General features: G+C 37.3%; 1 protein-coding gene across 1 annotated transcript; it reads right to left on the bottom strand.

Annotated features, from left to right (window-relative positions):
• Window positions 1-5528: 5528 nt before the first annotated feature.
• On the bottom strand, window positions 5529-17018 carry LOC125673001 (PIH1 domain-containing protein 1-like). The gene is made up of 11 exons (XM_048909234.2): window positions 16882-17018; window positions 13885-14018; window positions 13568-13634; window positions 13400-13467; window positions 12465-12582; window positions 12101-12244; window positions 9995-10088; window positions 9538-9615; window positions 8498-8585; window positions 7448-7591; window positions 5529-5728 (listed from the first exon to the last, which is right to left on the bottom strand). The coding sequence occupies exons 2-11, from the start codon at window positions 13942-13944 to the stop codon at window positions 5690-5692; spliced, it is 900 nt and encodes a 299-aa protein (XP_048765191.1). The 5' UTR covers window positions 13945-14018; window positions 16882-17018; the 3' UTR covers window positions 5529-5689.
• Window positions 17019-18893: the final 1875 nt, after the last annotated feature.

Here is an 18893-nt window from a genome sequence, read left to right on the forward strand (position 1 = left end):
GAGATCATCAATTCCATTAAAGCACACATCAGTTCAGCTGAAGAATTAATGCTATCATCAATTCAATTGAATTAATGATATCTTTAATTCATTTGAAGAGAGCAGTAATTCTTTTAGAGAGAGCAACTATATAATTGAAGATATCTTCAATTCAACATATCCACAATTGAATTAATGATATCTTTAATATTGAATTGTTGCTCTCTTTAAAAGAATTGATGCGCGCATTAATTCCTTAAACAAAGGCATTGTAAATGAATTAAAGATATCTTCAATTGAATTAAAGAGATCATCAAATTATTTATACTGAGCTCTAAATTAATTATTGTGAGCAATATTTCTACTAAATTGATGCTCTCATCACTTGAATTGAAGAGAGCAATAATTGAATTAATGCACACATTAAATCAATTATTGCTCTCATTAATTGAATTGATGCGTGCATTAATTCAATTGATGAGAGCAATAATTGAATTGAAGCGCGCATTAATTCATTTGATGAGAGCAATAATTGAATTGATGGTATCTTCAACTATTTGAGTTTATGTTAATTTGGCGCTCCATTGAACTAAACTTGTTATTATTATTTAAGCTATTGACAAACAAGTTGATGGTACAGGGGTTTCAACAGTCTCGATTGAAGTCAGCATTTCACAAATTCTAGTTCGTCAATACAACCTATCATTGGGTCAAATGCTGTCTGACGTGTTTCATACCAATTGTTAAGCCGATCTTGGCACACTGATTTTGAATGCGGATAACTCGATTTACCTGATCGGGATATAGGGCTCACGGCGGGTGTGACCGGTTGACAGGGGATGCTTACTCCTCCTAGGCACCTGATTCCACATCTGGTGTGTCCAGGGGTCCGTGTTTGCCCAACTATCTATTTTGTATTGCTTGTAGGAGTTGTGAGATTGATCAATGTTTGTTATCTTCACCTTTCATTATGGGGAAATGAGCTAAACTTGTTATTATGGGGAAATGAGCTAATTGGAGGATTTCCTCTGAAAAGAGGAAAAATCACACCCCTATAATTATCAAATGCAGGGTTTCACTCTAATTAGTATAATTTTAGAATTATTACTTTTCAAAATATACTTGGCACCACACCATCCAGTCTGATGATCCCACTAGTCTTATTATACCCCACGCAACAAAGTTGCAGAGGGTATAATGTTTTTGATCAGACCCTTTTTTGTCAGCACAACTCCTCTGAGACCGCTCAACAGAATTTCATGAAAATTTGTAGTTAATAAGAACACCACTGTGTAGATGCGCATATTCCCAGGAAATTCTGATTCAATAATTGTTCAGGGAGTTATGCCCCATTTGAACTTTGAATTTCAAGCCCATCTGTTCTGTTGTCAGCACAACTCCTCTGAGACTGCTCAAGAGAATTTTATGAAACTTAGTAGTTAATAAGGACATACTGTATAGATGTGCATATTCTCAGGAAATTCTGATTCAATAATTTTTCTTGGGAGTTATGCCCCTTTTGAACTTTGAATTTTGAGCCTTTCTGTTCTCGTCAGTGCAACTCCGACGAGACTGCTCAACAGAATTTCGTGAAACTTTGTAGTTAATAAGGACATACTCCCAGGAAATTTTGATTCAATACTTTTTCTGGGAGTTCTGCCCCAGGCCTATTGAACTTTGAATTTTGAGCCTGTCTGTCCTGTTCTTTCAGTAATGCATAGCATTACCATTCATATGTGAGGCATTGTCAAGCAAAATTGGAGTGTAAGGTATGTGAGCTTGCTCACTTCTGCTTTCTTTCATTAGTGTAGCGGTTATAAAGCTCATCTTGGAACCGGCAGACCCATGTTCAGTTCTTGATCCTAGTACTGCATTAAACTTTAGACATTTAGATTAGGTAGTGACTGTCCCCTCACCAAGCACCTGACATGAATAGTCAAAGGCAGCAATCTTTCAAATATGACTATAAAATGATGGATCTATGTCGTGGTAGGTGTGTGATAAAGAACTCGCACTGCTACGGTCATAAGCACCAGGCATACATCAAAGTTTAAGGTACTTCACGTAAAGCTGGCAAAAGGTACTTCATGTAAAAGCTAGCAAAAGGTACTTCACGTAAAGCTAGCAAAAGGTACTTTACGTAAAGCTAGCAAAAGGTACTTTACGTAAAGCTAGCAAAAGGTACTTCACGTAAAGCTGGCGACATAGATTTCATCAAAGAGTTTGAGAGAGTGACAAGAAAGGTTAATATCGCCAGAGACAAAGACGATCTGTCCGCACAGGACATTCAGTGTCTTAAAGAGCACTACAAAGTGACGGAACTACTTTTAACGGCAAACAGTCTGATGCAACTGACCGTGCTGCTTGTGTACATGATACTACTTCCGGGAATCTGCTTCACGGTCTATGGAATCGTGTACTGCAATTTTGGAATTTTTGACATAATCTTACTTGCTCTCATGCTTATAATGCAAATACTAGGAATGATTCTAATCTACAGAAGTGAAAAATTCTCCAATACAGTGTAGAAACAAATGTGAGGTGCTGAACAATGAACAGACAGACCGACACCCTGCACCAAGACACAACCCAACCCTGAACAATCAGACTGACACCCTGCACCACGACACAACCCAACCCTGAACAGACAGACCGACACCCTGCACCAAGACACAACCCAACCCTGAACTGACAGACCGACACCCTGCACCACGACACAACCCAACCCTGAACAATGAACAGACAGACCGACACCCTGCACCAAGACACAACCCAACCCTGAACAGACAGACAGACACCCTGCACCAAGACACAACCCAACCCTGAACAGACAGACTGACACCCTGCAGCACGACACAACCCAACCCTGAACAATGAACAGACAGACCGACATCCTGCACCAAGACACAACCCAACCCTGAACAGACAGACAGACACCCTGCACCAATACACAACCCAACCCTGAACAGACAGACCAACACCCTGCACCAAGACACAACCCAACCCTGAACAGACAGACTGACACCCTGCACCAAGACACAACACAACCCTGAACAGACAGACCGACACCCTGCACCAAGACACAACCCAACCCTGAACAGACAGACCGACATCCTGCACCAAGACACAACCCAACCCTGAACAGACAGACCGACACCCTGCACCAAGACACAACCCAACCCTGAACAGACAGACCGACACCCTGCACCACGACACAACCCAACCCTGAACAGACAGACCGACACCCTGCACCAAGACACAACCCAACCCAATTTATGATGGTTGAATATGTATCTTGTTTTCTGCCTACGAAATTATCCAGATATGTTTGACCTCACTTAAAAGAACCAATAGCCTTTGTCCTCCACTCACTGGGATTGATTGATTGAATATTGCTTAACGTCTCGCTCGAGAATTTTTCACTCATGCAAGGTGAAGCTAACGAAGTAATCATCTGGAGATGTCACCAAGACCGGTGAAGGGCTTCAAATTTAGGCCTATACTCGGCGCTTATGGCCATTGAACAGTGAGGGTTCTTTAACGTGCCACACCTACTGTGACACGAGTCATCCGTTTTTAAGGTCATCTCCAAGGACCCGTGACATTCACACCTGATGCCGAGCGTTTGGCGATGGAACTGTCACTACCTGTTTTAACGACTTAGGTCTGTCACGGACAGGATTCGAATCCCGGCCTTCCGCATGCGGGGCGAACGCTCTAACCTCTCGGCCACTGTGGCATTTCACTCACTGGGAATGTCAAGCCGCAGAACTGTAGACCAGACTGTCAACAAATTCTTTTTTGTCCCCCGAGAGCTGCTATTCTGCACATAGAACTTGTACCAAGTCCAATAATTCTAGTCTGAAAATTACCGTTTTTATTTGACTAAAAAGACGTCCACATGCAGATACAATAACCCTAACACTGATACACAAAGCATAATGTCACCTGTCCATGACAGTTATATAAAAACCAACAGCATTCATTTCGTTTATTAGCTCACCTGAGCCAAAGGCTCTCATGAGCTTTTCTGATAAAACTTTGTCTGCATAATTTTTTTTTACATTTTTATCTTCTACAGAACCACTGGGCCAATTTCAACCGAACTTGGCACAGAGCATCCTTGGGTGAAGGGGATTCAAGTTTATTGAAATGAAGAGTCGTGCCCCTTCAAAGGGGAGATAATCACAAGAGATGTTTGTAAAACATATACATGTAAGCCCCCCATGGTGCAAAATTGAAAAGCATTATACACATGCATAATTTGATTGATAGTAATATCACCAATTCGAAATATTGAGCAGACAATATCTTCTAATGTTAGGAGTGGATTGACCAAGTGATCTAAAAATCAATAGGGGTCATCTACTCCTTATGCTGTACGAGTGTACCTGGTTTGGTGTCAATCGAGGAAATAATTTTTAAAATATAGGAGATAATATATTACTATGTCGTGTTTAACCATTGACCTTTGACCATATGACCTCAAAATCAATGGGGGTCATCTTATCCTGAAGATATACCAGTGTACCAAGTTTGATGTCTGTCAACCAAAGGGTTCTTAAGATATTGTGTGGACAGTATATTACTATGTCCAGTTTGACCTTTGACCATATACCTCAAAATCAATAGGAGCCATGTTCTCGTGAATGTGTACCAGTGTACCAATTTTGATGTCTGTCAAGCAAAGGGTTCTCTAGATATTGAGCGGACAGTATATTCCTATGTCCAATTTGACCTTTGACCATGTGACCTTAAAATCAATAAGGATCATCTTCTCCCAAAGATGTACCAGTGTACCAAGTTTGATGTCTGTCAAGCAAAGAATTTTCAAGATATTGAGCGGGCAGTATATTGCTATGTCCAGTTTCACCTTTTACCATGTGACCTAAAAATCAATAGGAGTCATCTACTCATAGGGATGTACCAGTGTACCAAGTTTGATGTCTGTCAAGCAAAGGGTTCTCGAGATATTGAGTGGACAAAGTCTTCCTATGTCCAGAGTAGATTGACCTTTTGACCTGAAAAACAATAGGGGTCTTCTACTCATAACCAACCCACATATTAAATACCATTACAATCAAATGATTGGTTCTTAAGATATTGAGCGGACAACATGTGGTCGACCGACCGACAGGTGCAAACCAATATGCCCCGCTTCTTTGGTGGGGGGCATAAAAATGCAAAAATAGGGTAGGATCATATAAAAATCTTCTCTCAAGAACCACTGGGGCAGAAGAGCTGAAATTTATATGAAAGCTTCCTGACGAAGTGGAGATTCAAGTTTGTAAAAATCATGACCCCTGGGGTTAGGAAGGGGCCACAATAGGGGATCAAAGTTTTACATGCGAATGTATGGGGAACCAAATTTGGCTCAGGTAAGCGATGTGGCCCATGGGCCTCTCGTATGCATACCTTCATATTTTTCAATTTTCTTGGCAAAAAATCCCAAAATCCATTAGCATCGAATCCGAACAATAATTTAAATATATCTTTTTTATAAGAATAACTTTATTATGAATGTGAAAATTTAAAAGTCTCCAGATCTGTTCAATGAGTTTTTGTCACAGGCGTGTTTATTCAAAAGCCACACATTTGACAATCTGATGTGAAGTGGATCATTAATCCTTGGGACAGAACTCTGATGACAATGAAATCATTCTTGGAACTTGCGGACGGCATCGTGCATATTTACTGTTTTATATCCTGTTCACTCTTCCGCCTGCACTGGTAATGTCAGGGTCAGAATCTGGAGAAGAAAACAATTCATTCTGAGGTTTAATTACATATGTTAAAACTGCTTCTTCTAACACCTGTGTAATTCATTGTATATTTCTACCTTAATTTTCATTCCCAATAGACCTGTTCTTTACACTGGCCTTCCATCTGTAACTTGTACTTAATTTAATACCATCGTCTTTAAGCCCAACTACTTTCAATCTGCATCACAGAAGATTGATTCAGACGTACATATATATTTGCTTTGAACTATTCAATTTGAACAACTCCAATAGCATTATGCAGTTGTTTGAAGTTCATTACACTTCACAACTATTAAAGTTCAATTAAGTTAATAATATTCAGTTTAAATATTACACTATTTGCTTAAAAATTACACCCCCTTAAAAAATTTCAAATGAGCATTTGCTCCATGAAACTGACTTATATACATGTATATATAGGGTGTTGGGTGAAGTTTGAACAGGGGTTATCCACCTTTTCCTTCTCCCAATCGTTTTTGTCCCTCTCTATATTTATCTCTCTTCATTCCCTTTTCACTCCTTCTCATTGATCTTTCACTTCCACCTCCTTCCTTCCCATCTTCAACCCCCTCTTCTCATTCACCCTCCTTTCCATCCCCTTCCCTCCCATCTTCATCCCCCCGCCTTCTCCTTCCTTCTAACACTGTCTGTCCCTTCCTCTCGTATATAGGTCACGAGACGTACTGTCGCCCCTCCCTCCTGTATAGAGGTCATCAGACATGTACTGTAGCCCCTTCCCCCTGTATATAGGTCATGAGACGTACTGTAGCCCCTCCCTCCTGTATATAGGTCATGAGACATGTACTGTAGCCCCTCTCTCCCGTATATAGGTCATGAGACATGTATTGTAGCCCCTCCCTCCCGTATATAGGTCACGTGACATGTACTATAGCCCTCCCTCCCGTATATAGGTCACGTGACATGTACTATAGCCCTCCCTTCCGTATATAGGTCACGAGACATGTACTGTAGCCCCTCCCTCCCGTATATAGGTCACGTGACATGTACTGTAGCCCCTCCCTCCCGTATATAGGTCACGAGACATGTACTGTAGCCCCTCCCTCCCGTATATAGGTCACGTGACATGTACTATAGCCCCTCCCTCCTGTATATAGGTCATGAGACATGTACTGTAGCCCCTCCCTCCCATATATAGGTCATAAGACATGTACTGTAGCCCCTCCCTCCCGTATATAGGTCATGAGACATGTACTGTAGCCGCTCCCTCCCATATATAGGTCATAAGACATGTACTGTAGCCCCTCCCTCCCGTATATAGGTCACGTGACATGTACTGTAGCCCCTCCCTCCTGTATATAGGTCATGAGACATGTACTGTAGCCCCTCCCTCCTGTATATAGGTCATAAGACATGTACTGTAGCCCCTCCCTCCTGTATATAGGTCACGTGACATGTACTGTAGCCCTTCCCTCCTATATATAGGTCACGAGACATGTACTGTAGCCCCTCCCTCCCGTATATAGGTCACGTGACATGTACTATAGCCCTCTCTCCCGTATATAGGTCATGAGACATGTACTGTAGCCCCTCCCTCCCGTATATAGGTCACGTGACATGTACTATAGCCCTCTCTCCCGTATATAGGTCATGAGACATGTACTGTAGCCCCTCCCTCCCGTATATAGGTCACGTGACATGTACTATAGCCCCTCCCTACTACTGTATAACTTGATCCTTGATCGTACCCTTGTTTTGCGGTTAAACTGTGCCACACAGTCCTCCTGTATGAGCATAAACGGCAGGTAGACATCTAAATAGTACTTATTGGACCGCGTCTCCAGGACGATTCTATCTTCCCCAACATCCACAGTCAGTGTGTTGGCCATTTTCTGTCAAAGATGTTCAAGACCTAAAGTTACATTTAGTCCACAAAAGCAACACATGTTTCAATACAACATAGTCAGTTTCTAAAACAACCTGACATGTAAGGTTTAGTGGCTGTGACTCAAAAGACTGTAACAAACTGTTATATAGCTCTACACCCCATCTAACTGTTTGTCTCGTGGTTCATTAGTGTGGAAGGAAACCAGGAGAAACATATCGGAGGAAACGACCTCCTTGACCTCTCGCATACAACCACTGCCAGCCAAAATCATATACAGCAATTACCTTATCAAAAATTAAACTGATTCCAGAGTATTTCAAGACACTGTAGATTAAATAAACTGTAATAATTAAATAGTACTGGAAGGGTAGTTATTGAAAAGAAGATAAAAATGCTCAATTGTTGACATACACATGTAATCACTATGACCATTTTGACCCACCCTGAAACCAAAACCCCTATACCTGTGATCATAAAATTTACAATTTTGGTAGAAGGCTACCTGCTACTTCTTAATATTCATTTTCTTTCAAGTTAGTATCAATAGCATTAAAGATGTTATTTTCATAAATGTTTTACATATAAACACTATCTGCCAAGTTTTACCCTGCCCGGAGTCAGAACCTATACCCTGGGGATCATGAAATTGACAGGGCTTCCTGCTCTACCTGACTATAATACATTTAGTTTTCCTTACACATGTGCAGTTCTAGAGACAAAGATTTTTGAAAATTGGTCAAATTTTGGCAGTTTTTGCTCCAATCCCTGAGGTCCCAGGGGTGCATGAACCCTGAAATTTACAATTTATGCTCCCTTTGTCCCAAAGATACTCGAACGACGGTCACAAACCAATAGCAATGGGCTAAAAATGTGCATTGGCTGTAGCAAAGTTAGCAGTTAAAATATTTACCACATGTGGAAGACTGATCTCAGCCACAAGGAATTCTGGGTGTCCTTCTGCAGGTTCCTGTACAATCCGGAAATCCGGCTTCTGGCCTCTGTTAACATGAGGATTGAAACATTTGTAGGAAACCCATATTTGTAAAACATAAAATTCACAAAACTAAATGGATATAAATTGGTGATAAATGTGATATAAATGTGAGAATTTCGATTTTGCAATAGAAGAATAATAATTGTGAATAATACGAAATCTGCAGAAAAGGAAAAAGGAAAAAGAAAAAAATGAGTCAATCACTGTGACAGGAATTTGTCTTTAACAAGTATCGATACTTTTTCTATTGACTTCACATAATCAAGTAACAGCATACTGACCCCTGGGCACTAAGACCTATTAGACAATGTGATACCTAAGGTGGGCACTACGACCTATTAGACAATGTGATACCTGAGGTGGGCACTAAGACCTATTAGACAATGTCATACCTGGGGTGGGCACTAAGACCTATTAGGCAATGTCATACCGGAGGTGGGCACTAAGACCTATTAGGCAATGTCATACCTGGGGTGGGCACTAAGACCTATTAGACAATGTCATACCTGAGGTGGGCACTAAGACCTATTAGGCAATGTCATACCGGAGGTGGGCACTAAGACCTATTAGGCAATGTCATACCTGGGGTGGGCACTAAGACCTATTAGACAATGTGATACCTGAGGTGGGCACTAAGACCTATTAGACAATGTCATACCTGAGGTGGGCACTAAGACCTATTAGGCAATGTCATACCTGAGGTGGGCACTAAGACCTATTAGACAATGTGATACCTGAGGTGGGCACTAAGACCTATTAGACAATGTCATACCTGAGGTGGGCACTAAGACCTATTAGACAATGTGATACCTGAGATGGGCACTAAGACCTATTAGACAATGTCATACCTGAGGTGGGCACTAAGACCTATTAGACGTCATACCTGAGGTGGGCACTATGACCTATTAGACAATGTCATACCTGAGGTGGGCACTAAGACCTATTAGACGTCATACCTGGCTTTGAGTTCCTCCTGGGATAGTGGCTTAGGTGTGTCCATTTCTTGAATCAATGGTTTCCCAAGTCCGGACTGACTGTAAAGACGAGGCAGAGTCAAACCCCATTATCTCAAACTCGATGAGACAAGCGAAAAATAATTTGACATATCCAAGGGTTTGAGATATTGAGGTCAAAAATACAGAAAGAAAATGTACATGTAGTTGGGACTTCCAACTCACTTCGACGTATCCATGGCATTCGTGATATCAATGTTCGAGATACCAAAGTTCAACTAAATATACATATGAATAACACTATTCCGTGTGCATCAAAGACTGTATGTACACACATTACTCGTCAAGTATTGATTGTAAATTCAAAACTTACATGTAAAATCACTGTAATATCTATATACTAGTATTTGTACTCTATCTATTTTGGCTGTATTGACGCGGTCACAATTATTGGACATACTCTCCCATCTCCATGATGACAGGTTTGGACTGTGTCCTAACATTCTGTTCCTGAAGTCGCCCAATACACTTCCTGTTCTTAAGAATCACCCAGTCTGAAAATTCCAATATATAATTATTTTTTTTTTCATTTACTGAACAATACTTATATTTATATCTCTGGACATGGAGTGGAAGATTTAAGGAGGTTGATTTACTGAACAATACTTATATTTATATCTCTGGACATCGAGTGGAAGATTTAAGGAGATTGATTTACTGAACAATACTTATATTTATATCTCTGGATATCGAGTGGAAGATTTAAGGAGGTTGATTTACTGAACAATACTTATATTTATATCTCTGGACATGGAGTGGAAGATTTAAGGAGGTTGATTTACTGAACAATACTTATATTTATATCTCTGGACATGGAGTGGAAGATTTAAGGAGGTTGATTTACTGAACAATACTTATATTTATATCTCTGGATATCGAGTAGAAGATTTAAGGAGGTTGATTTACTGAACAATACTTATATTTATATCTCTGGACATGGAGTTGAAAATTTAAGGAGGTTGATTTACTGAACAATACTTATATTTATATCTCTGGATATGGAGTGGAAGATTTAAGGAGGTTGATTTACTGAACAATACTTATATTTATATCTCTGGATATGGAGTGGAAGATTTAAGGAGGTTGATTTACTGAACAATACTTATATTTATATCTCTGGACATGGAGTGGAAGATTTAAGGAGGTTGATTTACTGAACAATACTTATATTTATATCTCTGGACATGGAGTGGAAGATTTAAGGAGGTTGATTTACTGAACAATACTTATATTTATATCTCTGGATATGGAGTGGAAGATTTAAGGAGGTTGATTTACTGAACAATACTTATATTTATATCTCTGGATATGGAGTGGAAGATTTAAGGAGGTTGATTTACTGAACAATACTTATATTTATATCTCTGGACATGGAGTGGAAGATTTAAGGAGGTTGATTTACTGAACAATACTTATATTTATATCTCTGGACATGGAGTGGAAGATTTAAGGAGGTTGATTTACTGAACAATACTTATATTTATATCTCTGGACATGGAGTGGAAGATTTAAGGAGGTTGGTTTACTGAACAATACTTATATTTATATCTCTGGACATGGAGTGGAAGATTTAAGGAGGTTGGTTTACTGAACAATACTTATATTTATATCTCTGGACATGGAGTGGAAGATTTAAGGAGGTTGATATGTTGGCACAGTTATTGTAGATGGATTTCATGACAGCTATGCTTTTTTTTCTAGAATTGTGAAGGTGGTGGCGGGATGGTTGCATACCATAACATACAAGCAGCTTCAGTCTACACCAGACATATTGAAGGGGAACAGATGATTACTTTCATTTATATCCGAAGTTTAAAATAAACTTCATTCATTTTGGAAAAAATAAAGTTTTTATTTCCACCCCAATTTCATAAATCCAACCAAAGCTATTACAAGTTAAACTACTGCACTATTTTCATATGGGCATGTTTCCCTGCTATCATGGTTAAAATTGTAATGGCTGAAAATTCCGACAGAAATGAAAGTAGAATCTAAATATAAAAAAAACAAATTTGATTATTTCAATTTTGAAGTACATGGGGGTATTGTAATGTGTAGGGGCCACCCAGCCAAGTGTTGATCACGCTCACAGTTGCTTAACCTGCATGATCAAGAGAGACACTCTACCACATCAATAGAAAAGCTGGCTCCCTAGTGAGGCCGTATAAGTTCCCCCTTATACTGTCCGCTACACTACGAACTGCATCGCTTCACACCGGCATGATTTTCATGAAGCGTGTTCACACTTTATTAAGTAAGCCGGCGTGAAGTGTCACAGTTCATACCCTCATGTAGCTTTCAAAAATGAACTTAATTTCTTAAATAGATAATTTCAAATTAAATAACATTACAATGCAAAGAAAAATGTTGTTTGGGAAATATTACAATCACATCATCATAATTCTAATATGAAATGGTGTCCTTTGAAATACATGTAAAATTTTACCTAACTATAAATTGATTTGTGAATATTACAACAGAAACATCTATGAAGTCCATGACTGACCTCTGGACAGAGCGATGGAGTACTTTTCCTCCAGACCCTCCAAGGTAACGGACAGGAAGAAAGCTCGGAACACCTCGCTGTCCTTCATTTTCTCATAAAAACCTGGATGGATCACGACATCATAGGCCGTACAACCCTGTCCACCTGAGAAATGAGAATTGAAGGTTCTCTTTTGTTTAACTGTTTCCAACAAAGCCTCTTAATCATCCTTGTTTATCACTAGTGTTCAATTTTTTTTATGTAAATATCTTGTACAATGAAACTTTACAAATATGCCCACCAAGTTACGTTACGATCAACGGAACTTTCCACATTGTAATTCAAACAAGGTGTATATTGCATGATATGCAGAATGTGTACAAACTTTTATCAATCTCAGCATGAGGTTCACCAATACTCATTGGAACTCGGAATCCAAAGGGATCATCCGACTCCAACAACTTCAGCAGATCTTCCTCAGTAATGTCCCTTGGCTGAGGAACCTGATTCAAACACATAGCAGACATAGATCTGTACTGATTCAAACACATAGCAGATATAGATCTGTACTGATTCAAATACATACATGTAGCAGACATAGATCTGTACTGATTCAAACTAATAGCAGACATAGATCTGTACTGATTCAAACTAATAGCAGACATAGATCTGTACTGATTCAAACACATAGCAGACATAGATCTGTACTGATTCAAACACATAGCAGACATAGATCTGTATGGATTCAAAAACATAGCACACGTAGATCTGTACTGATTCAAACACATGGCAGACATAGATCTGTACTGATTCAAACACATACATGTAGCAAACATAGATCTGTACTGATTCATACACAAACACATAGCAAACATAGATCTGTACTGGCGCAAACATGTAGCAGACATAGATCTGTACTGATTCAAACACATAGCAGACATGTGTATCTGTATTTTGAGATGACACATTAGTGTCATCCAAGAGTTGAAATGAAAAATATTTAAGAAGAGTAGTACATGTATATTCTTGATATTTGATTTCAAGAAGCACATGTATAACCATATAATATAAAATAAAATTTCACGAATTACAAAAATATATTTTCCATTTCAATTCAAGAAGACATTAAAATTGAAGCTCTTGCGACAGAAACAAAATATGCATTAATTTCTAATGCTAGTATTTTCTTACATTAAAGGAAAAAGTCTCTCAAAATCCCATACTTACTATCATAAATAGTATATAAATGACATTTACAATTAGAATATGATTTAAACTCAAATATCACAGAATCAAATATTATACATTAAACCAACTTACATTCTCTGCATGGCAAACATTGATAAAAACTTTTTCACCATTTTCTTTCTTTGTTTTTAGACAGAAACCTGAAATTATCAAAAAATGCATGAATCCATTCAAGGTGTGATAATAAAGCAACCAACATTTTATGATTGTACAAAATCAAATATGTCCTCTATACCCGACCTGGTTTTGGAACTACTGTGGTCCAAGGGACTTTTTTATTAGGATCAACATCTCCCTCCTGCAATCCCTGTTAACAAAAAACATCAATATGAAAAACGGAAACCTTGCCTCTGGGGGTTAAAAGGTTACTTGGTCAGTGACCTGTTTAGCTTTGCTGATAACCAAATTATTTAACCCCATGGATGAGATTTCCATCATCCCAAAAATCAATAATAAACATAGATTCAATCAGAGGAAATATGTCATTTAAACAGTTACATGATCTGCAACATACATGCACTTAAAGATTTTATTTCTTTAACTTTACTGGAATTTACCGATTGCAGTAGAAGCTTTTTCATCAAAGCCTCTGTTTCATCAGAGTCGGGTTCCAACATCCTGATCACAATCTACATGTGTGTTTACTCTGAAATATCTGATGATGCTGGCACCAATTCTTGTAATCTCTAATCTGAAATCAGACCACGAGTCTTTATATCGCATAAAAATCATCAAGTTGTAGACACTTGTCAAATCACTCTTGATGCTAAAATACATGTAGGTAATCTTTATGTGGGGCACAAAATTTTCTTTGCAGATAGAAAGAAGTATCTTTTAATATCTGGCCTTAAACAATGAAAACTGATTGTCCTGTGTCACATTTGAGTCAAATCAAAATGATAAAGAACTCTCACGGCAATGGCCTTGAGTTTTAAACTGACACATTTATGGTGCTCAAGGCCATAGCAGTGAGAGTTCTTCATCATTGAAATTACTGACTACACTAGTGACATCTCTTTATGAGATCTTTAAATCCTCAAAGCGAAAGTAAAACAACAACGAGGCAAAAAACACATTACTTCATGAAGAAAAACAATTATAGCACACCTTTCACTGATATTCAAACATTTTCAATTGTATTTTGACCAAAGTATCTAGATAAATACAAAATTTAACCATCCCCCCCTACAATTCACAGGTTGTCTTCAGAACCATGCAGCCCACGACAGTAATGACAGTCACAAACCTCAATGTTCATACCGGTAATTAAAATATTAACCTTTTAATACGCAACTTTCGGGATATGCCGGAACGACCGATTATATTTGACGTTTATACACCACGGTCACATGATAATAGCCAATTGTAGGGCAAAGTTGACATCAATACATATGGTGTTTCGCTAACAGACGGTCCGTAAACAGCTATTATTGGGGCTTAGTACCTGGGTGTAAATTAGATGGAAGGGAAAAGGCACATTTAGACGCATACCATTGGATGCAAGGTGTGAAGTTTTACCGATATCCTCAAGATATTCCCTAGATTTATTTCCCGTGCAGACTCGCATAATTTAATCAATTGTATTTTCCTACAAAATGGTTGTAGTGATTCCTTTCTTTCAAAGATAGCATTTAAATGCAGGAAATTGATAGCATTTGAAATATTCCATGTTTGTTTACTTAGTTGTTATTGTAATCCGGAAGTGACATGCCCTACAATTACGTTCAACGCGTGATAAAAGTCAGAGTGGATCCGTATCTCGAAAGTCCCATATTACTGTTCATGATTATATCTATAAATATGGAGATGAATTGGTGTTTCAGGCTTTTCCAACTTCTGAAAAGCATAACAATTCATGGCACAATATTCTTTCATCCCTTTTTTACATAACAGGCTTAAGATAAACGTCAGAATTTGCGTTGGAAATGAAATTTGTGCACAAACATCCTTGCATAACCTGTCATCTTTTATTAGGTTGGGAGCACTTCCCCTATAGCGAGATCTCGCTAAAACATGATTATATCCCTCTTTAGCAAGAAAGTAAACATTACCATAAACAGGTGTTTTGGTGTCTTTATTGAAAATAATGGCAAATTCCATGCAATGCTCAATAAGTGCGTGACACACACTCAACATGATGCAAATTGTATCTATAAAATTGACAACACGGTCAAGAAATTGCATATCAAAGTTGCTGCATAAGAGGAAAGCAGTCTGAAATCCACATCGTGAGTGTTTTTGTTTTGATTAATATTTATTTATTTACATATCCAATTCTGGGCACTATAGGGCATACAATTGCAGAAGTATCATGCAGACATTTTAGCACCGTTTCATCTTTCCACGTGAAACATGAAGAGATGTACTCCATGGGTGTTTTTCTCGGTTGTACAGAATATATTTATTCTCACTAGATAGGGATAATCGCGTTTCCGCGAGAATATCTCGCTGTAGGGGAAGTGTTCCCAACCTGTTTATACCGAGCGAAGCTCGGACGGGCCGAAGGCCCGTCCGCGAAGCAAGGCTCTAAAGGTAACACGTATGTAAAAGAAAAAAGTCAAAATCAGCAAAAGAAAAAGAGACAATCTCTATATACGTTCACTGAAATTTTCGTGATCCATATGGGTGCCGCCATTTATTTTTTCATTACCTGCTTCAACAGTTATTCGTGTTTTATTTTGAATGCCAATAATAGAAGACTGACGTGCAATTCATAATTTAAACACTGAGTTTGTTCAAAGTGAATAGTATAATTATCATTGTAATAGGTTTTAGCAAATAATTACATATAAAACCGTAATACGACTAAGTAGATGAACGAGTTCATGAGTTTCTTTAAATAAGAATATACGATAAAATTACGGTTACATTTTTACCATTTTGAATTGATTGGTTAATTTTGTTTAGTTTTATAACGGCCTTTTTCATTGCATACGGAATGTTTTATTGTTGTTTATAATTGTTTGCTTTGAAAAAGAGAAAAAAGGTTGGGGCTAAATGTGACGTCACAATACACAGTTTACGTCGCCTTGTGTTTTATTTCCCGCGTTCAATGAATAGGCGGATCCTGTAAAACTGTTGTCCCCATATAAACCCCTTTAATATTGAGATGTTACTGGGTTTTTAGCGCAAGGAAAATTTCATTAAAAATATATATTTTTAAATGATTCATAACCTACCATACTTAACGGAATTATGATTACCACTTGGGACACTCCAATGGACATCACATGCTTCGCTCGGTCCAACGGTCACACCGTATACATATTATCAGAATTTAAGGCACATGAAAAAATTGGTGATACCAAGGAACAACTTTTACCCACGCCTTTTGATGACAAAGAAAACAGACATCAAAATCAATTCAACCATACTTTCATATCCTAATCAGACCCCCCACCCCCACCCCCCACTACATATTAATCAAACCACTGCAATGCTTTTTCAACTTTTTAAATTCTGAACTTTATTTTAAAAATGTTGACAGATAAGTAGAATACTGAATCCTTAGCTTTTGTCCTATGTATCAAATTTTAGTATCTATGAATAGTTACCACAGTAATGGAACTTAAAAGTTTTCCATTATTACTAGGCCTAATGCACACACACTCCGTTATAAATCAAGTCACTGAAGTCAATGTGTCAAAACTTGTATCACATGGACGCTGCCATTTTGAATAAACTAAATGCTAAAAAAGTATCGTGGAAATCCGGATAACAAAAAGTATCGCCTGAAGTCCAAATTTTAATTACAGTACAGGTACTAATAGTGTACTTATATATCGTAAGATTTTTAAAACTAGCGAATATGTTAAAAAAAAAACTGCTGGTCTATAAAAACAAACACAAATGCAAACATGTACTGAACATTTCATTTGTTTATGAAAATTGTTTCAAAAGTTAGGCTAGTCCGAAATATCTGACGTTTTTCTGGCTTTTTTATGATTTTGATATTTACCGTGCCAGGAAAACGGTAAATATCAAAATCATAAAAAAAAGCCATGAAAACGTCAGATATTTCAGACTGAAGTTAGGCTAGCTGGATTTGAAATATATATATATATATATATAGCCTAGAATACAGAATTTGTCTACTGAATCTCCTTTACTCAGGATGCAAATGAATGTAGCAAAAAGCTTCTTTTTTTTTTTTTTTTTCTTTTTTTTTTTTTTTTTTTTTTTTTGACTCGGACAAATTCATGGTTTGCATTTATACATAAGTTACGCAATATTTTGAATATCAAAGATGAACTTGTTACTTTAAATATGGGAAACATAAATTTAAATTGATCTGTAATATAAAACAATACTGGATCATTATGTGAAAGACTGGTATTCAAATTTACAGTCTGTAGTGAAGGCAAATTAAGCACATATGTGAAGCTCAAACAAAATTAGGGTTAGGAAAATTATTTATCTGTTGTCAGAAATTTAGATCACAGAAGGTCATTGTGCAAGTTAAGAATTTCTTCTCAAAGGTTAAGAATCGAAATGGGTAGGTTTATCAACATTCCTAGAAAGCACCGATTATGCACAAAATGTAAATCTGATATGAAAATGGATTTTTAATAACATGTGAAAAATACGATAACGAAAGAAAAGAAATATTTAATTTTGTAGAAAAACAATATCCAAAATTTTCTACTTTAGATAATGAACAAAAAACTATATTTAGCAACTCAACACAGACGAGAAAGAAATTCTTGATCTTGTGGGTATAGATTTATTAACAATGACATGGTATATATATATATATATATATATATATATATATATATATATATATTTATATATAAAAGCACTAAAGTTCCAACAATTTATATATATATATATATATATATATATATATATATATATATATAGTTTGTAAAAAAGAATTCGGTGTTTGATACAGTAAATACATCCAATAATAAAAGTCAAGAAACACAAAACTCGAATTTTGTGTTTCTTGACTTTTATTATTGGATATATATATATATATATATATATATATATATATATATATATATATATATACACACATATGTATGACATTTGTAAAAGAGTTATGTGTTCTAATTGAACTCAAGTATATCTTGTCGGTTATTGATTAATATGCATATTCAATCGTTTGGCATCTCTTCTCTTCGTTGTTGTAATCATCTCATGTTCTGTATATTTTACACTCTGAATTAATTAGAAATAAAGTATTATATTCTAATGCCTTGAAAAAAGGGGGAAATAGCACGAGGTCCGTTGGTCAGAACATTTACCTGAGCCCGTCCTGATGGTCACGAACTGATTTAGCTGCAGAACTGTAGCTCTCCGAAAAAAATTATGTTGACAGACCGGACTCCGGTCTGTCAACATAATTTTTTTTCGGAGAGCTACAGTTCTGCAGCTAGAACTGATTTACCCGAGTCCTACATGTCCGTTAACAGGAACCGTTAAATTTGTCTGTAATGATATATATTGTAATTGTAGGGGTCAACACCATGCACTTAATCACCACCCCCTCCTTTGTGTGTGGTTTTTTTTTTTTTTTTAGGGAATGGTATGGTATATACACCTAGTACTAGATTATTAT

Source organism: Ostrea edulis, chromosome 3, assembly GCF_947568905.1.
Source record: "Ostrea edulis chromosome 3, xbOstEdul1.1, whole genome shotgun sequence".
Classification (NCBI taxonomy): domain Eukaryota; kingdom Metazoa; phylum Mollusca; class Bivalvia; order Ostreida; family Ostreidae; genus Ostrea; species Ostrea edulis.